Source organism: Tetranychus urticae, chromosome 1 (genome assembly GCF_039701765.1).
Source record: "Tetranychus urticae isolate SD_2017Ah chromosome 1, NJAU_TeUrti_SD_1.0, whole genome shotgun sequence".
Lineage (NCBI taxonomy): Eukaryota > Metazoa > Arthropoda > Arachnida > Trombidiformes > Tetranychidae > Tetranychus > Tetranychus urticae.
In genome coordinates this window covers 6,190,976-6,210,103 of record NC_142958.1, presented here as the reverse complement: position 1 = coordinate 6,210,103, position 19,128 = coordinate 6,190,976, and the positions used below count along the sequence as shown (strand labels likewise).

The 19,128-nt window shown below is 31.9% G+C and overlaps 6 protein-coding genes across 8 annotated transcripts; 2 read left to right on the top strand and 4 right to left on the bottom strand.

Moving 5' to 3' along the window:
* Positions 1 to 212: 212 nt before the first annotated feature.
* On the bottom strand, positions 213 to 1,658 carry LOC149094446 (decapping and exoribonuclease protein Rai1-like). The gene has a single exon (XM_089266203.1). The coding sequence runs from the start codon at positions 1,403 to 1,405 to the stop codon at positions 344 to 346; it is 1,062 nt and encodes a 353-aa protein (XP_089122329.1). The 5' UTR covers positions 1,406 to 1,658; the 3' UTR covers positions 213 to 343.
* Positions 1,659 to 2,322: 664 nt separating this feature from the next.
* Positions 2,323 to 3,363, bottom strand: LOC112539421 (decapping and exoribonuclease protein-like). Its single transcript, XM_025161918.2, has one exon. It carries the CDS (start codon positions 3,361 to 3,363, stop codon positions 2,323 to 2,325), a length of 1,041 nt encoding a protein of 346 aa, XP_025017686.2.
* Positions 3,364 to 4,583: 1,220 nt separating this feature from the next.
* LOC107367185 (uncharacterized) lies at positions 4,584 to 5,602 on the bottom strand. The gene is made up of 5 exons (XM_015934863.3): positions 5,431 to 5,602; positions 5,239 to 5,354; positions 5,093 to 5,175; positions 4,904 to 4,999; positions 4,584 to 4,815 (listed from the first exon to the last, which is right to left on the bottom strand). Exons 1-5 carry the CDS (start codon positions 5,533 to 5,535, stop codon positions 4,697 to 4,699), a joined length of 519 nt encoding a protein of 172 aa, XP_015790349.2. The 5' UTR covers positions 5,536 to 5,602; the 3' UTR covers positions 4,584 to 4,696.
* Positions 5,603 to 7,566: 1,964 nt separating this feature from the next.
* On the top strand, positions 7,567 to 8,663 carry LOC149094445 (uncharacterized). 3 transcript variants are annotated; one of them, XM_089267147.1, is made up of 5 exons: positions 7,567 to 7,851; positions 7,928 to 8,046; positions 8,110 to 8,192; positions 8,258 to 8,353; positions 8,435 to 8,663. In XM_089267147.1, the coding sequence occupies exons 1-5, from the start codon at positions 7,747 to 7,749 to the stop codon at positions 8,551 to 8,553; spliced, it is 522 nt and encodes a 173-aa protein (XP_089123273.1). In that variant the 5' UTR covers positions 7,567 to 7,746; the 3' UTR covers positions 8,554 to 8,663. The 3 variants fall into 3 exon arrangements, with proteins under 3 accessions (XP_089123273.1, XP_089123279.1, XP_089123274.1); XM_089267153.1 differs by having other exon boundaries at positions 7,569 to 7,851; positions 8,288 to 8,353; XM_089267148.1 differs by having other exon boundaries at positions 7,569 to 7,851; positions 8,267 to 8,353.
* A 6,035-nt stretch (positions 8,664 to 14,698) lies between these two features.
* On the bottom strand, positions 14,699 to 15,790 carry LOC107367181 (lopap-like). The gene is made up of 5 exons (XM_025161895.2): positions 15,609 to 15,790; positions 15,411 to 15,532; positions 15,264 to 15,346; positions 15,019 to 15,114; positions 14,699 to 14,930 (listed from the first exon to the last, which is right to left on the bottom strand). The coding sequence occupies exons 1-5, from the start codon at positions 15,711 to 15,713 to the stop codon at positions 14,803 to 14,805; spliced, it is 534 nt and encodes a 177-aa protein (XP_025017663.2). The 5' UTR covers positions 15,714 to 15,790; the 3' UTR covers positions 14,699 to 14,802.
* Positions 15,791 to 16,829: 1,039 nt separating this feature from the next.
* Positions 16,830 to 17,883, top strand: LOC107367159 (uncharacterized). Its single transcript, XM_025161897.2, has 5 exons — positions 16,830 to 17,001; positions 17,078 to 17,199; positions 17,263 to 17,345; positions 17,496 to 17,591; positions 17,680 to 17,883. The coding sequence occupies exons 1-5, from the start codon at positions 16,897 to 16,899 to the stop codon at positions 17,796 to 17,798; spliced, it is 525 nt and encodes a 174-aa protein (XP_025017665.2). The 5' UTR covers positions 16,830 to 16,896; the 3' UTR covers positions 17,799 to 17,883.
* The last annotated feature ends 1,245 nt before the right edge of the window (positions 17,884 to 19,128 follow it).

The window sequence follows — 19,128 nt, the reverse complement described above, 5'->3', positions numbered from 1 at the left end:
TATCCCATTTCATACTGTATTATACATTGAGCTATTGGATCAATTCAAAATTTAGTTGTCATAAGTAAATGTAATTCAATATGCAAATGTCGTTTTACTATAATTTGGTCCAGGTCCAACTAGGTCCTCATGTATAGCGCCATTACAGAGGAGTGATTATGCCAATGGCCGATACCGCTAAGCTGTCTTTTGTAACAATTGTTACAGAATCATTTAGGAGAGCAAAATACAATCAATTTTATTGGTATCTCAATATTTCAAAGAAATTAAAAAATGTTGTACCGAATTTCCTTTTTAATCGCTATTACAGCAATCAGCAAAATCAATTAGCAATAGATCTTTATCAAGATGTGTTAGGAAGTTGTAAATCAATATACCATGAAGGAATGATGTTTTCATCTGATCCCTTCCTCACGCACCCAGTTAACTTTTTATCCTTGGCATTGAAAGAAAAGATATAACATTTATTTTCTTCTCTAACTATTGCCTTGATAAAATCAAAAACCTTGTTTAATGCAGCAACAAAAGTCATTTGACTGTGTTTGTTGATTAAACTGTCAACTTTCAACTTATCGATACTTTTAATTGTGTAATCCTGTTCACATTTAGCGCGAACAATTGTATCGACTCCGGCAAGTTTAGCCAATGACCACCAAGTGCTACTTTGAAAAGCAGACTGTGACGCTCTTGGAGCATTGAATTTTTTAACTGCAACAAACTTCATTTCGTCAAAAGGTTTAACTAATTCTTGCTTGCTTTCGACACTGTGTAACCATCCAACATGAAGGACTCGATGAGACCCAATATTTGAGTGAAAAACACCATAAAATGAACACTCTTCTTTTCCAGAAGTGCATTTATGACCATTGGCAGTCTTGGTAATCAAACGTTGAAAATTAGAGGCCGCATAAGTCGATTTGTTGTCCTTTTCAGATTGCGTATCAATGTTTTCTTTCTTACCAATCGATTCGATCTTATTTAATACAATTTTCCCTCTAATTTTGGTAGCAGAAAGGTTCCAATCGAAGTTATTAAACTTTAAGGTCATAATTTCCTTCATTACACCATTGTTGCAGATGAAATCCGAAGGAAAATTTTGCACGGTTGTTTCGTTGTTCAAAATCCATCGCAATACGAACATATCTCTAGATACAACATGACCATACTTCACATTAGGATCATAACCCTGGAGACAGTTGATGTTGACTGGATTAGGCAAGTCTAAATATCGTAGAGCTGATTTGTCTGGACAATAAACACTTTTATCATTATTTTCATAACAGGAAAAATATCCAAGTCTCTTTGGTCCATCCATTGGAACATGATTGGGTTTTTCTCGGCACAATTGATTCAAGTCTAACTCGTGAATGACGATATTTCTTATTCTCTCAGCGATCGAGTCCATGTTGCTAATTCAATGTTGTTGGTACCTATTTAAATTGAATTTCAAATTTAGACTAGTTTACTCACAATTGTAAAATGATATTTAAATAACTCATACTGTATTAAAGGTGTATTCACTAAGCAAATTCACTTAACGAAACTACCGATTTTATATAAAACGTTTTTTATTTGTTACTGCAGTTAGGGTTGAGATAACGAGACTCTTGAGTTCACTCACACTATTTGCAGATTAGCGTAATGTTACCATGGGTTGTTATCATTAAAAGATCAGAAGATTGATAATGATTCAATGCTAGCTAAAACTCTGTTGACAGGGATTAGTAATCAATCTAATGATTTGATCGTATCTTGAAATAACGAAAGAACAATATAACAAATAACAAAGAAAAGAAAGAGATTCAAAATTTCATTGGGAAATGTAAAAATGAAATGTTCCAATGTAATTCGTAATTAGCGTAATTCGATCCTTTTCGACTATTCAAATCCAGAATATATTAGCATCACCTTAAAAAAGCATTTAATGAAGTACAATTCGATTGCCCATTATTCAGTAAAAATCTTGTATTGAATCAATAGCCACTCGTCATATCGATTCAAATTGTCATAGATCATTCTGGAATGAGCAATTAAGTTGTTATTGTCATGTTTTTATATCTGTATTGACATGGTTGTTATTTCAAGATGAATGGAATGAAGTTGCAGATGGAAATGACAAAAGATGAAACTGTTTTCCACATTGCTGCTACCAGCTGCACATATTTAATTCAATGCTAGTTACTATTATTAATAATTACATGAAGTACTACATGTCCCAAAATATAACAATAATCAGTAGATTAATAGAACTTGAATTTTCGTTCTTGATTTTTTAATCTGTTGAATATGGAAATACAATGTTTGGATAAATGATTATTGAGATTAAAGAGGAAGTTGTTGATCAATATACCATAATGGAATGAGGTTTTCATCTGCATCCATCTTCATGTACCCAGTCAACATTTTATCCTCGCCGTTGAAATGAAAGTTGTAACATTTATTTTCCTCTGTAACAACCAACTTGAAATGGTCGAGAATTGAATTCAACGAAGCAAAAAATGTCATTTTTCTGTCTTCATTGATTAGATTATCAACTTCCAACTTATCGATATTGTTAACTACAAAAGATCGATCACATTCAGCACGAATAACTGTACCAACGTCAGCAAGAGTAGCCAATGACCACCAAGAGTTAGCTTGAAAAATAGAGTGTGAGATCTTTGGACCATTAAACTTTTTTATCAAAACAAACTTCATGTCATCGAAAGATTTTTTCAATTCTTGTTCACTTTCAACACAGTCCAAATAACCGGAATTCAAAATTCGATGAGACCCAATCTTTGAGTGAAAAACGCCATAAAAGGATTCCCCTTCTCTTCCAGAAGAACATTGATTGCTATTCTTCGTAATCAAACGTTGCAAATTTGAAGCTGCATAAGTTGATTTGTTGTCCGTCTCTGATTGAGTATAGATCCTTCTTTCCCTCTCAATCGATTCGGACTTACTTAGAATAATTTTACCTCTGATTTTTACAGCAGAGATGCTCCAATCAAATGAGTAAAGTGAAGAAATCATCAGATCTTTCAATAAACCATTGCTACAGATAAAATCGTAATCGAAGTTACGCACAATTGTTTCATTCTCCAGAATCCATCGCAATAAGTTTGTACCTTTTGGCTGTTCATGTCCATACTTGGAGTTCTTGTCATAACCTTTGAGGCAGTTGATAGAGACTGGCTTGGGTAAGTCCAAGTACCGTAAAGATGATTTGTCTGGACAATAAACACTTTCTTTTTCATCATTGTAATAGAACGAGTAATATCCAAGTCTTGTCGGTTTGGTTAAACGAATTTTATCGTTTGTTTTGACGCTTCTTAGATTCAACTCTTGCACAAAAGTAATACCTTTATAAAATGAAAACATTTCAAAAGATTGATAAAGTTAGTAAATATTAGTTAAAGTAAAGTTAGAGTTAGAAGTTGAAGCACGAAAGTGTTTTGATCTTTACAGCAAGTAACGGGATAAATTGTTAACTAAACATCATTTAACAGAATCTATCAGCTAGGCAAGCAAATAATTAGTACAGGTTAACTCGAACGGCTATCTTATGATAGATTCAAGAATCAAAAACTGATAAATTGAACTGTATAATGTTTACATAAAAATTTTTGTGCGGTCCATCATTTCATAATAAACTTAGAGATTAATATCATTATGATATTTATTGTTTGTTATATTTAATGATTGATATTTGAGGATTAAATTGCATGAATACGATAATCAAATCTCACATGAACTCAATGTAGTTGGTTAACTAATCATATAACATGATTAACTTTAAACTTCAACAAGTCTGTGGGAAAAATGTAAAACAGTTGAAACTTAATTCCTAAGTCTGATATGAAGTCATAATTTCTTTAAACGAACCCATGATACAGATAAAATCGCAATTAAAGTTCCAATTGTTTTCAAGAATCTATCGTAATAAGTTTGCCCTTTTTGACTGTTTATATCCATACACTGGTGTTCTTGTTATATCCTTGGAGGCAGTGGATTGAGACTGGATTAGGTAAGTCTAAATACAAGAGATGATTTGTCTAAACATTAAACACTTAATGAATTGACATTGATTGAATACAAAAGTGAATTTTCAAAAACAGGACTTCGATTTTTAATACCGAAAGTTCTCGATGAGACCCAATATTTGAGTGAAAAAACTATAAAATTAATCGACTTCTATTTCAGAAGCACATTTATGTTTATTGCTTTTCTTGAAGATCATCCATGTTCAATGGAGCAAAAAATATCATTTGTCTGTGTTTAGAGATTAGACTTTGCACGTCCAACTTGATTTTTCTAACCGTCAAATCTTGTGCGCAATCAGCTCGGATAACTGTATCAACTTCGGCAAGAGTAGCGAATGCCCACCTAGTATCCTCATGCATTGATGAATGTGATTGTTTCGGAGCATTGAAATTTTTTGTTAAAACAAACTTCATTTTATCGAAAGGTTTTTTCAGTTCTCGTTTACTTTCAACACAGTCCAAAAATCTCGATGAGACTCAATCTTTGATAGAAAAATGAATAAAAAAGACGCTAAAAATACGTAATAGTTATCGTAAAATAGTAAAACAGTTTTCGGCTATGCAATGAAAAATTTATTTATTTAAATTTTGTTTTTTAAGATTTATCAACTATTACAGGGAAAATTCAATTTATCCAAGTAAGTGTCATCACTGAAAAAACTTAATAATATTTAGTCTTTTTGAATACTTGGTACAAAAATATTGCCAACTTTATCAGTCAACAAAGCGTCCAACTCGGCAACCTTGCCAGCATTCAAGGTGTTACTCCTGGATAAAATTAATTTCCCGACTGTGAAAATATGAAAGTTAAATTAGTATCAATACAAAATCAATTTACATGAAGAAACATCTAGTTAGTTGGCTTGAGTGATACTTACAGAGAAATTCAGTTTGAAAAAGCCAACATAGATAACCAGCCAGATAGTTATCGTAATCAGTAGCAACTACATTTAAGGAAAGGTAAACTGGAGCCTCTGGAAATGGAAAAATAAAAATCAATTGTTAAATTGTCAAATGAATGAGATTCATCATTTAAATATAATATAAAGTAGGCAAAAATTACTTACCTTTTGTCACATCAAAATAGATGTTAAGTAAATTTTGGTTATCAGTTCGTCTGCCGTACCAAATCGCGCTAAACTTTTCACCACTAGATGTTGGATGAATAATTTGAATTACAAAAAATTGCAATCATTGAACTGTGCTTACTTACGTAGTCGTAGTACCAGGAACTTTAATTGCAAATCCTGCATCTTCTCGAGGAGTAAAAGTCCATGTATCATTTGATGTTAAAGTTGTTCCATTAATTTGATACCATTGACCCGCAATCTAAATCAATTGAATACCGAATTAATGGATAAAGTCAAATGTATCGACTAAACACAATAAGTTATTATGAACTTACTTTGTCAATATCGGCACCAGGAGTAGTTTCAGGAACTGGACAAGTGAAACCAAAAGCTGAAGAAGCAAAAGCAAAGACAAAGAAGAGAGTTGCAATCATTTTCATAGTTTTAGTAAAGGATTAGAAATTAAATGTTTTTAATGAAAATTGTTGATAAACTGCTGCTAATGTGTTTGGCATCACTTTTTATACTTTATATCATCAGTTTATCAAATAATTTCATACAATTATCGAAATAAAAATCTAAGATAAATTAATATTTTTTAATACCGATCAAGAAAAGACCCCTTCAAAACAATGAAAATGCACTCAGAGTAAAAAGATAGTACATGAATTTCATGAGAAGGATATGGAGATAATATCCACTATCATGTGCCAAATTAATAAACAATACGATTCTGTTCATTTTCTTTTTTTAGGTAAGATCAAGGAGATTATTCTCATTTGTATTGTTACCACTTTGAGTTGTAACCAAATCAACATAAAGATTAGCTTATTGATTGACGTAATTTTCACCTCGCACATTTGGCCCTAATTCGAGTCCATCTCTTTTAGGACCTTTAGAGACAATGAAGCCATGAGGATATTTCGCTAAGATTTTAATGAAACTTTTTAACGAATCTATTAGCACTGACCCTAATGAACCTAATGAATCAAAGAAGTGCTTCAACAAGTTATCAAAGGGCTAAAAATTTGGTTTAATTAAAGTGGCAGCAATTGAATCGGATTGAAACTTGATCACATTTGATTGAATTTGAAAATCAATTTGAATCGATCTCACAATCATTAATACTGAAGTGTTAGCTTGTTTAGATGAATGACTTTTTCAATGGTGAACGAAAGGTTTATCCAGTTCTTGTTCATTTTAAACACATCCCAAGACCCATCAAAATAAGAGTATATCCCTAGAATTAACATGACCATACTTTCTAGTTAAAGCATAGCCTTGGAGGCAATTGATAGAGGTTGGATTGGGTAAGTCTAAGTACCGTAGAGATGATATATCTTGACTGAAAACACTATTATTATAGCATGAAAAATACCCAAGTCTCTTTGGTCTTTCCGGTGAAACATGGTTGTGTATTTCTCGGCACGATTGATTTACATCTAACTCATTAATGAGGATAGCACAGGCTATTTGATGAGTTGAGGGCATGTTGCTAAATCAATGTTTGTGAGATCGATTCAAATTGGTTTTCAAATTCAATCAAATGTGATCAAGTTTCAATCCAATTCAATCCTTTTTTATTGCCATTTAAATGCATTTTTGGTTGAAACAAAGCAATATGCATTTTTTATTTAAAAAATAATTGCTTGTACAATTAGAGATTGAAATGTTTGGTGAATTTAATTTAATTGTTGATTTTGATTCTAAAATAAGAAAATACCGGCATATGCTATTGAGGCAGTGTTGTATTGTTCTTGTTCTCAAGCGCCAGGAACAATTGTTCTTTGTTCTGTTCCGTTGTTTTGTTCCGAAAAATCGGAACTAGGAACAACCTAGGAACAGAACAACCCAAATCTAGAAAATGAGTGCCTAAAGTAACCCATTAACATTAGAGGGATTCAAGTCAAACCCTATTTTACCCAAAATCTGTTGATGAATTAAAATTTTCACCAAAATCGTTCTCAGTTTTAGTGTTTTGTTCCGCTAGAATTTTTTGTTTCGATTTGTACTGTTCTTCTCGTTGTTCTTGTTCCGCGAAAATATTGGAACAATAGAACACTATATTGAGGCCACTTTAATTAAACCAAATTTTCAGCCCTTTGATAACTTTTTTAAGCACTTGTTTTTGATTCATTAGGGTCAGTGCAAATAGATTTGATGAAAAGTTTCATGGTCGAAATATCCTCATGGCTTCATTGTCTCTAAAGGTCCTAAAAGAGATGAACTCGGATTAGGGCCAAATGTGCGAGGTGAAAATTACGTCAATCAATAAGCTAATCTTTATGTTGATTTGGTTACAACTTAAAATGAGAATAATCTCCTCGATCTTACCTAAAAAATGAAATAAAACAGAGTTGTATTGTTAATTAATTTGGTACATGATAGTGAATATAATCCCCATATCCTTCTCATGAAATTCACAAGTTATTTTTTTACTTTGAGTGCATTTTCATTGTTTGAAAGGGGTCTTTTCTTGATAGCTAATAAAACATATTGATTTATCTTAGATTTTTGTTTCGATATTGAGATGATATCATTTGATAATCCGATGATATAAAGTATAAAAGGTGATATTAAACCCATTACCAGCATCAGTTAATCAACAATTTTCATTAAAAACATTTAATTTCTAATCCTTTACCAAAACTATGAAAATGATTGCAACTCTCTTCGTTGTCTTTGCTTTTGCTTCTTCAGCTTTTGGTTTCACTTGTCCAGTTCCTGAGACTACTCCTGGTGCCGATATTGGCAAAGTAAGTTCATAATAACTTATTGTGTTTAGCCGATAAGTTTGACTTTATCTATTAATTTGGTGTTTTATTGATTTAGATTGCGGGTCAATGGAATCGAATCCTTGGACCAACTTTAACATTAAATAATACATTGACTTTCATTCCTCGAGAAGATGTAGACTTTGAAATTAAAGTCCCTGGTAATATTATAACTACGTAAGTAAGCATGTTTCAATTAGATAGCATTTTTGTAATTAAAATTATTCATCCAACATCTAGTGGTGAAAAGTTTGTCGCGTATTGGTATGGTAGACGTACTGATAATCAAAATTTACTTAACATATATTATGATGTGTCAAAAGGTAAGTAATTTTTGCCTACTTTATATTAAATGGTGTACCTCATTTATTTGACAATCTATTTCCAGATGCTCCAGTTATCCTTTCCTTCAATGTAGTTGCTACTGATTACGATAACTATCTGGCTGCTTATCTGTGTTGGGTTGCGGATAGTGAATTTCTCTGTAAGTATCACTCAAGCTGACTAACTAGATGTTTCTTCATTTAAATTGATTAATACTAATTTAACTTTCATATTTTCACAGTCGATAAATTAATTTTATCCAGGAGTAACACCTTGAATGCTGACAAGGTTGCCGAGCTGGACGCTTTGTTGACTGATAAAGTTGGCAATATTTTTGTACCAAGTATTCAAAAAGACTAAATATTGTTTAGTTTCGCAGTGATGACATTTACTTGGATGAATTGAATTTTCCCTGTAATGCTGGATAAATCTTAAAAAACTAAATTTAAATAAAGAAATTTTTTATTGCATATTCGAAAATTGTTTTATCATTTTACGATAACTGTTCCGTATTTTTAGCGTCTTTTTTATTCATGCGGAAAGGCGCTGTTCACTGATAATGCTTTCATCATAAATACTACTAGGTCAGCCGTGAAGTGGCGTAGTCTGTGCTTGCGTCGCGATTTTTTTAAATGAACAATGGTAAATGAATATTTCGAAATAACTTTTTATAGAATTTTTATTTTATTTTTAAAGAAAATACATAGTTATAGGTGCGGATTATGATAATGAAGCATCAACATTTATCAATTATTGTATAGATATGCAAAGCAATAGATTTACTTAGCAGCACGAGAACCTAATGCCAAAACCTTGCGTGAAATTCAAACGAATTTCTGCATATATTTTGATCGAAAAACCATCATATTTGACCTAGATATGCTATCAATGCGACTCTTTTCGAATGAATTTTCAAGCATAAGTCCGTCAAGAGTTTTTACTCTACTTAAAGCTACATATGATAGTCCTAAAGTTCTTTCATTTTCGCCTATATCTACCACTGCTCTATCAAGTGTCAGCCCTTGAGATTTTGAAGTTGAAGTTGGTTTAAAAGTTGGTAAAAATTTCCAAAAAACACGTTGATGTTGAAAAAACAATGTTAATGGTTCAAAAACCTTGCTTTTAATGTTGAAATACGGTATAAACACGGTGTTAAAGATGGTAGAAAAAGATGGTTTGGAGACGATATAATGAATAATAAAATTTGCCGCGAGTAAAGCTATATATAGCTCCAAACCGGAAAATGAAATAATTTTTCGTATTTCCGTTGTTATCAGAAATGGAGCTATAGCATTACATAGATTACACATACATTACAGCAATTACATGTAAAGCTTTGGCATTCGAGTCTCTCGAATTAGTCATATATCTTCCATGTAGCACCAATAAAAATGAAATAATCAGTCATTGTAAAGGGTGTAACGCGTAAGAAGTGAAAATTATCTTACTTTGATAAGAATTATAATATAATGATGATGACAATGATAAGAATGTTGATGAAAAGGAGAAGACAAAAAATGGGGAAAAAATCAAAGAGTAATTAGATCAAACTTTTCCCTTCAACAATTTTCATCTCAAATTTAATGGTGCTGCTACCTTGTGGTGACCGTTTTAATTAAATATCTCATTACAAGATTTAGCATTGAAGAGGGGTCTCTTATTATTACTCTTCGAACAAAATGAAAGTAGAGGTTTATCGATAAATCGATTATGCAAAAACGTGTTGTAAATAAACATAAACAAACAAACAAAAGTAGTGATTAATTATTGAATTGATTAATAAAAATAAATCAAAAAATGGCTTACCGTACTCAAGTTTTGACCCTTTACCTGGAAGTTTATCGGATGTTAAACAGTGACCTTCAGAGAGTAGAAAAGGTAAAGGATTGGAAGGAATGGCATTGAATGGGATCCTCAAAGCGGTCCGAAAATTTAAAGAAACAGGATCTGTTTTAAACAAAACCAACAAAAGGAAAGAAACAACGGATTGACCATCAGATGAGCCAAAACATATGAGCCTAATACAAAACAGCCAAAAGCTTTAAGAGCCAAATACAGAAGACCCAAATGCAGAAGGATTTTAGTGTTAATCAAACTCAATAAAATCCTTCAATGTTTTACATTTTGATTGTTGGTTAATTGTTAGATTAGAAGCATTTAAAAATAGCCTTTCGTGTAAAGAGTTTGATGTAAAATAAGGTTCCTCAACTGTTGAAATTAGACCAGTTTCAACTTTGACTTCAATTTTACCAACGATTGTCCACCAATTCCAAATGAATTTAATTTAATTTAATTTATGACGATGGTATTTTCATTATAAATGAATATTATTATTGTGACAAAATCAAAAGATCTTATTTTTTGGATTTCTTATTTTGACGATGGTTTTTCATTCCAAATGAATATTATTAGTTTGAGCTTTTTGGTACGGATTTTTGGATTTAACCCAGAGAAAATTTTAGGTTCAGTCATTTTTGCATCAAAATAATGTCTTTTCGGAAGGGTTCTAAAAAAATTTTATGACCAAATGATGGACAATATTTTATGTTTTGATATTGAAGATGTTTTTATATTAAGAATTTTAGCCTTTAAATGTGAAATTGAATTTGCATTTATTTTACTCAGTAGAAAGAAATATGCAATTAGTTGCGATTATTATTGTTTAGCAAGTAAATTTTACATACTTTATTTGATCTAAAATCGGTACGATTGCATCGGTGTTATATTTTGTTGTTCATATTGAGTTTTCAATTCACAGAAACGTTTTTCGATTGCGATTTTCTTTTTTCTTTCCGTATTACAGACTGGCCAGATAGATGAACTGATAATTTTTTTTCTTGATATTTATGCTGTTCCATGATTTTTTGAATGAATGTCCATAAATTAGGATGAGCTATATTGTTCGAATTGTTTAGTAAACTGTTCCAACCTTCCACGTGATTTGTAGTTCGCGGTCCATCATTGTTTGAGTGATTCCATATGTCATTCGGGAATCTTGCGTTATCTTTTAAGAAATTATCGTAAAAGTATTCCAATAATTTATCTAGATCATCATCATCAGGAGCTTCAGCTACAATCGTCTTGAAGACTTGTACTAGATCTTGTCTCTTGATTAAGGGCAAATTTTGAAGGCGCTTGAGTGTTTTTGCGTATAAGTTTCATTTACCTACTTCTTCTTGTTGACATCTATTTGTTAATCCCGATTTTGCATATTTCTTCTGATGCATTGAGAGAAATGAAACATACATCCAGTAATTGTTGAGCCAGGAAATTTTTGTTGTATTGCTTTGATTGTAGCTTTTTCAAAATCGATCGAAAAGCTTGGTGGAGAGAAAACAATTCCATAAAGTCGACCATAGTTTATTAATAACTGGAAAAGTCTTTCGTAGGTGACTTTCTTTTTGTCAGGCAGTAAATAATATACAGCTGGTACCATCAATTTATCCACCACCAGATGAATTGTGTATATTTGCGCAAATAGTTCAGGACATGATTTAAATGTTCCATCCATGAAGAGTTTATCAGCTTGAGCCATTCTTTGATGAGATTTAAAAGTTCCAAAGATCAGAATTCTATAGTCAGTTCCATCATCAGCTATTAAAAAATTTTCACCGGTTGACAATACTTTAAACTTAACAGGTAAATTTATCTGTTCTCTTGTCAACGGAAGTTTAGGCAATAGAGAATTCTTTGCTCTTGATATTGTTGGTTGAACAGAAATATAAGGTTTTATCGAAGCACAAAGTTGTTCATCACTAATATTCAGCACATCTTGTAATGCTTGAGTGGAGGCATTGTAAATCTCTAGTCCAGTTTGATTTGGATTGTAAATTATCTTTTCTTTGATTAAGTTGTTTTGTTGACGTTGTATAATAGCAGAAAAATCAGGTTCATGTTGATGTTGACCATTTAATATGAATATTCCATCTTTGAGCGAGCCTCTAGCTTTACATGTGTTATCACAGCAGATCCAATATGAAGTGGTTCCATAAATTGATTTCTTTCGATACAAAAAACTTTGATGCATTATTAAATCACGGTTCTTAGTTGATTTCACGTATTCAAAATTCATGATGATTACAATATCGAGCTTCTATTACAATCGAAAAGACGAAGACTCAAACTATTACCAAGTTAAAACTGCTCAAATTATTTCAACGTCCAAACTTAAACTTCTTAATTTTTAAACCTCTTTTGTTTGTGTTAATTATTGCCCATGGACTTTTTGGCTTAAGCGTATTTAGCTCATTCCTCGTTTGGCTATTTTGTATTTTGCCCAAGTCTTTTGGCTATTTTGAATGCCTCCCGAAACAACGTTATGAAAAAGCCAAGGTGATGGAGATGGTTACCAATGATTCAACTATTTCTTTGAGAAAAGCAGCGGCTGTTGATTTATCACCAATGTCGATATTGAGGACATTCAAATCTAATAAACTCTTTTCACATAAACCAACGGATACTCAGCAACTAGTAGCCATCCATATTGATGCAAGCTTCAGTTTTTGCGCCAAGCTCCTACAAATGGTTTCGTCTAACAATTTTAGACACCAAAAATATATGGTTCTCATATGAGAACGTTTTACATTAACGGGACGAAACAATCGACAAAACAGCAGGACTTGGTTAGCAAGGAAACCAGAGCATTCAAACATAAATCAACTTGTCGCTCATCCTCAATGCCATGTCTGGGCTAATTTAAGCTCATAGTGTCTCATAGGTCACTATTTTTTCTCTAGTAATGTTAGTCAGGTTACTTACCGTGAATGTATTCAATCTTTTTCATTCCTGAGTTAGCAAAATATCCTTATCAGTTGGAAACAGCCTGGTTTTAGCAGAACGGAGCCATTCCTCATTGCACCAATTAAGCCCTTGCCTTGTTTACGCAACACGCTGCAACTAAACTTATAAGTCGACGTAGTGATTTTGAATCGCCTCCAAGTTCTTATGACCTTAATCCATTAGATTATTTTCTTTTGGGTTTTATTGAGAGTCAAGTATGACACGCTCAACCGAAAACATTGAGTCAATCAAGAAATGATTTGTAAAACAGTTAAAATCGGTAATTCGGTCTCATCAAAAATTGTTACTCGAGCCCAATCAATTTGTTTACATTTTCTATTCTTACAAACAAAGGATTTTCCAAGTACAGAATCTTTGACATTTCTCAACACCATGTCACCTTGTCACCAAACAACCTTTAGCAACTATTAGTTTAAAACAATTAGGAATTAATTTGAGGTCAATACAAAATTCTGAACCTGGTAAAATATGCTTCATTGTTAAACTGTTTCACAAATTAACTCCCGTAAGGGCGACCATCCGGGAGTCGGCCCAACTTGAATTCGGGGTTATATCTCCTATAAATAATTGCCATGCATTAAACTTTCGTTCTAATATTGGAAGTAAATTCACCATCTCAGCATCCGTTAACGTTGAATAATTCATTTTCAGGTATTGCTTAATTATACGCTGATCTTTAACTCCTGAATTTAGAAGTTTGAGAAGCCAAAGTGTGGTTTTAATTGTATTGTATTTTTCATCTCCGGAATTTTTCGAGATAAGTTATTACTTTCAGGCAGTTTTTTCTTTCTAGATTTGCAAAAAAAAACCATGAATAATTTCCACTGGTGAGTAAAATTGTCTTCTTGGAATATATTTATACTGAACAACGATAATAAGATGATTTTATTCAGATTTTTCGAACAGCTTTACTGGAAAATTATTTTTTTATGCTTATGTCTCTCTGTTGAGCGGGCATTACCACTGTTTCATCGCCACATTTCTTCTGTTCATCATCTTCAAGAATTGGTAATTTTTCAAAGTGGTCGGCTAAACGAGCTTCGCTCAGACAATTAAAGTGGTCTGAATAGTATATGCCGGTTTTATTTTATAATCGAAATCAACAATTAAATTAAATTCAACGAACATTTCAATCTCTAATCGTACAAGCAATTATTCTTTCGAATAAATATTCATTGATTGATGCTTGATTTCAAACGGAAATTTCATTAATTTCATAAATAAAAATGGATTGAATTGGATTGAAACTTAATCACATTTGATTGAATTTGAAAATCAATTTGAATCGATCTTACAATCATTGATTACCCAACATGCCTTAACCCGATCAAATAGTCTGTGCTATCCTCATTAATGAGTTAGATTCAAATCAATTGTGCCGAGAAATACTTAATGATGTTGGAAAGACCGACTCACTAGAAAGACCAAAGAGACTTGGATTAGTTTCATGCTGTGATAATAAGGAGAATGATAGTGTTTTCAGTCAAGACATATCATCTCTACGGTACTTGGACCTACCCAATCCAACCTCTATCCTTGGAAGATATACATGTATGACTTAATCGACGAGTGATTCATATGTCTAAGCTTTAAATTTTAGTATTTTATGATGAAAGCGATATCAATGAACAGCGCATTTTCGCATGAATGCAAAAAGATGCTAAAATACGGAACAGCTATCGTAAAATGATAAAACGATTTCGACTATGCAATGAAAAATTTCTTTATTTAAATTTAGTTTTTAAAGATTCATCAACCATTAGAGGGAAAATTCATCTCCATCAAAGTTAATGTAATCACTGAAAAAACTTAATAATATTTAGTCTTTTTGAATAATTGGTCCAAAAAGTTGCCAACTTTATCAGTCAAAAAAGCGTCCAGCTCGGCAACCTTGTCAGCATTCAAGGTGTTACTCCTGGATAAAATTAATTTATCGACTGTGATAATATGAAAGTTAAATTAGTATTAATGCAAAATCAATTTAAATGTAGAAACATCTAGTTAATCAGCTTGAGTGATACTTACAGAGAAATTCATTCTCCCCAAGCCAACACACATAAGCAGCCAGATAGTTATCATAATCAGTAGCAACTACATTGAAGGAAAGGATAATTGGAGCATCTGGAAATAGGGAAATAATAATCACAATAATAGTTAAAGTTGATGTTACAATGAAATAAAGAAGAAACAATTCTTGTATTGATTCAATTGTTAAATTGTCAAATAAATGAGGTACACCATTTAATATAAATTAGGTAAAAATTACTTACCTTTAGACACATTAAAATAGATGTTGAGTAAATTTTGATTATCAGTGCGTCTACCATACCAATACGCGACATACTTTTCGCCACTAGATGATGGATGAATAATTTTCATTACAAAAAATGCTAACTTATTGATCTATGCTTACTTACGTAGATGTAGAACCAGGCCATTTAATTTCAAAGTCTGCATCTTCTCGAGGAGTGAAAGTCAATGTTGAATTTGTGGTTGAAGATATTATTAGTCCACGAATTACATACCATTGACCCGCAATCTAAATCAATTGAATACCGAATTAATGGATAAACTCAAACGTATCGGCTAAACAGAACAAGTTATTATGAACTTACTTTGTCAATATCGGCACCAGGAGTAGTTTCAGGAACTGGACAAGTGAAACCAAAAGCTGAAGAAGCAAAAGCAAAGACAACGAAGAGAGTCACGATCATTTTCATAGTTTTGGTAAAGGATTAGAAATTAAATGTTTTTAATGAAAATTGTTGATAAACTGATGCTGGTAATGGGTTTAATATCACCTTTTATACTTTATATCATCAGATTATCAAATAATTTCATCTCAATATCGAAACAAAAATCTAAGATAAATCAATATGTTTTATTAGCTATCAAGAAAAGACCCCTTTCAAACAATGAAAATGCACTCAGAGTAAAAAAATAAAGTATGAATTTCATGAGAATGATATAGAGATTATATTCACCATCATGTGCCACATTAATTAACAATACAATTCTGCTGAATTTTGTTTTTTAGGAAAGAGTTGGGAGATTATAATCATTTGTATTGTTACCACCATGATTTATAACCAAATCAACAACAAGAATAGCTATTTGATTACCGTAATTTTCACCCCACACGTTTGGTCCGAATTCAAATTCGTCTCTTTTAGGTCCTTTAGAGGCGATGAAATCATGAGGATATTCCGCTTAGTTTTTAATGAAAATTTTCTATTGCAACAAATCAATTTGTATTGTCCACCATATTGTCCAACACTCAATCCAACACATAGACAATACCGTGAAAAGACGGTTAGCATGGGTGGTTAAAGAAATTTACGATCAGTCATGATCGTGTCTCAGCTTGTTAGATGTAAATCAATTGTTCCGAGAAACACTCGATGATGTTTCACTGGAAGGACCAAAGAGACTTGGGTATTTTCATGTTATGATAATAATAATGATAGTGCTTTCAGTCAAGATATATCATCTCTACGTTACTTGGACTTACCTAATCCAGTCTCTATCAATTGCCTCAAAGGCTATGATTCAACTAGGAAATATGGCCATGTTAATTCTAAAGATATACTCTTATTGCGATGGGTCTTGAAAAATCGTTCATTAATGTGGCACATGATAGTGATTAATATCTCTATATCCTTCTTATGAAATTCATACTTTATTTTTTTACTCTGAGTGCATTTTCATTGTTTGAAAGGGGTCTTTTCTTGATAGCTAATAAAACATATTGATTTATCTTAGATTTTTGTTTCGATATTGAGATGAAATTATTTGATAACCTTTTGATATAAAGTATAAAAGGTGATATTAAACCCATTACCAGCATCAGTTTATCAACAATTTTCATTAAAAACATTTAATTTCTAATCCTTTACCAAAACTATGAAAATGATCGTGACTCTCTTCGTTGTCTTTGCTTTTGCTTCTTCAGCTTTTGGTTTCACTTGTCCAGTTCCTGAAACTACTCCTGGTGCCGATATTGACAAAGTAAGTTCATAATAACTTGTTCTGTTTAGCCGATACGTTTGAGTTTATCCATTAATTCGGTATTCAATTGATTTAGATTGCGGGTCAATGGTATGTAATTCGTGGACTAATAATATCTTCAACCACAAATTCAACATTGACTTTCACTCCTCGAGAAGATGCAGACTTTGAAATTAAAGTTCCAGGTTCTACATCTACGTAAGTAAGCATAGTTCAATTATTGTATATTTTTGTAATCAAAATTAATCATCCATCATCTAGTGGTGAAAAGTTTGTCGCGTATTGGTATGGTAGGCGTACTGATAATCAAAATTTACTTAATGTCTATTTGACTGACTCAAAAGGTTAGTAATATTTGCCCACTTTATATCAAATGGTGTACCTCATTTATTTGGCAATTCAACAATTGAACAATATAAGAATTATTTCTTCTTTATTTTTCATTGTAACATCAACTTAAATAATAATTGTGATCATTATTTCTCTATTTCCAGAGGCTCCAATTTTCTTCACCTTCAATGTAGTTGCTACTGATTACGATAACTATCTGGCTGCTTATCTGTGTTTGGTTATTCAGGGTGAAATTCGTTGTAAGTATCACTCAATCTGACTAACTAAATGTTTCTTTATTTAAATTGATTTTGTATTGATACTAATTCAACTTTCATATTATCACAGTCGATAAATTAATTTTATCCAGGTGTAACACCTTGAATGCTGACAAGGTTGCCGAGCTGGACGCTTTGTTGACTGATAAAGTTGGCAATATTTTTGTACCAAGTATTCAAAAAGACTAAATATTGTTTAGTTTGACAGTGATGACATTTACTTGGATAAATTGAATTTTCTCTCTAATGGTTGATAAATCTTAAAAAACTAAATTTAAATAAATTAAGAGATTTTTCATTGTATTGTCGAGAATTGTTTCATTATTGCAAGATAACTGTTTCGTATTTTAGCTTCTTTTTGCATTCATGCAAAAATTCGCTGTGCATTGATAAGACTTTCATCATAAAACGCTATAATTTAAAGCTCAGGCAGGCGAATCACTCGTCGATTCAGTCATATATCTTCCAAGAAGCACCAATAAAAATGAAATAATCAGTCATTATAATAACAGATGTAAATGTTTTGTTTACACAAATCTTACTATTTTATACAATGGGTAGGACAAATTGAGCACATCTCTAACTTGATAGTCTTGAACATTAAAGTTTGATTAACACAGCTAATTGGAAATGAATTTTTTAAATTAAATGCATGCGATCTTACAAATGAATCACTTGATCCCTTGCTAATGAGCAATTCTATTCGTAAATTGGAAACTTGGATTTCCCATTATATCAAATGAAGTTTAATATCCGAAAATTGAAGTGTTGAAAATATGAAAGAGAAATGATTCAATTTATCATCCTCTTTCCCAGTTCAGTCTATTTCACTGTCTATCTTCAGTAAATTTAAAGTTAGATTTGGACAGAAAAGGATATTTTAATTCACTTTGCGTTGATTAGCAAAAGTTATTTAGGAGGACAAAGATTGTACCAATTTTTTTGGGTAACTCAATATTTTCAATAAACTGGCTAACAAACGACGCTATAATTTTACTTCAGTAATCAACGTAATTACTTAAAGAATTTTGATTGAATTTGTTATAAATTCAAAAGATATTTGATATTAGCTTAAGGTGAAATATACCAATGTATGTCCAAATGAATGGTTATAGAGATTTGCTCGAAAGTTGAACATCAATATACCATGGTGGAATCAGGTTTTCATCTGCATCCATCTTCATGTATCCAGTCAACTTTTTATCCTCGCCCTTGAAATGAAAGTTATAGCATTTGTTTTCCTCTGTAACAATTGACTTGATAAAATCAAGAACCACATTCAATGATTCAACAAATATCATTTGTCTGTTTTTATTGATTAGATTGTCAACGTCCTTCTTATCGATTTTTTTAACGGTAAAATTTTGTTCGCATTTAGCTCGGATAATTGTATCAACTCCAGCAAGTGTAGCCAATGTCCACCAAATGTAACTAACTGAAAGCTAGCTTTCAGTTACCCAGTCGAATGAAAACTGCTACACTGAGCCGCGTTTCACGCTCACCAAGACATTTTTTGAAA

Bases quoted from the DNA above. Each gene is read 5' to 3' on its own strand.
- LOC149094446 (XM_089266203.1), bottom strand. From the start codon at position 1,405: ATGGACTCGATCGCTGAGAGAATAAGAAATATCGTCATTCACGAGTTA.
- LOC112539421 (XM_025161918.2), bottom strand. From the start codon at position 3,363: ATGTTTTCATTTTATAAAGGTATTACTTTTGTGCAAGAGTTGAATCTA.
- LOC107367185 (XM_015934863.3), bottom strand. From the start codon at position 5,535: ATGAAAATGATTGCAACTCTCTTCTTTGTCTTTGCTTTTGCTTCTTCA. The intron at 5,176-5,238 runs GTAAGTAAGCAC...TCCAACATCTAG, and splicing joins GTTCCTGGTACTACGACTAC to TGGTGAAAAGTTTAGCGCGA. The intron at 4,816-4,903 runs GTAAGTATCACT...ATATTTTCACAG, and splicing joins TTTTCAAACTGAATTTCTCT to TCGGGAAATTAATTTTATCC.
- LOC149094445 (XM_089267147.1), top strand. From the start codon at position 7,747: ATGAAAATGATTGCAACTCTCTTCGTTGTCTTTGCTTTTGCTTCTTCA. The intron at 8,047-8,109 runs GTAAGTAAGCAT...TCCAACATCTAG, and splicing joins CCTGGTAATATTATAACTAC to TGGTGAAAAGTTTGTCGCGT. The intron at 8,354-8,434 runs GTAAGTATCACT...ATATTTTCACAG, and splicing joins TGCGGATAGTGAATTTCTCT to TCGATAAATTAATTTTATCC.
- LOC107367181 (XM_025161895.2), bottom strand. From the start codon at position 15,713: ATGAAAATGATCGTGACTCTCTTCGTTGTCTTTGCTTTTGCTTCTTCA. The intron at 15,533-15,608 runs GTAAGTTCATAA...CAATTGATTTAG, and splicing joins CTGGTGCCGATATTGACAAA to ATTGCGGGTCAATGGTATGT. The intron at 15,347-15,410 runs GTAAGTAAGCAT...TCCATCATCTAG, and splicing joins TGGCCTGGTTCTACATCTAC to TGGCGAAAAGTATGTCGCGT.
- LOC107367159 (XM_025161897.2), top strand. From the start codon at position 16,897: ATGAAAATGATCGTGACTCTCTTCGTTGTCTTTGCTTTTGCTTCTTCA. The intron at 17,200-17,262 runs GTAAGTAAGCAT...TCCATCATCTAG, and splicing joins GTTCCAGGTTCTACATCTAC to TGGTGAAAAGTTTGTCGCGT. The intron at 17,346-17,495 runs GTTAGTAATATT...CTCTATTTCCAG, and splicing joins CTATTTGACTGACTCAAAAG to AGGCTCCAATTTTCTTCACC.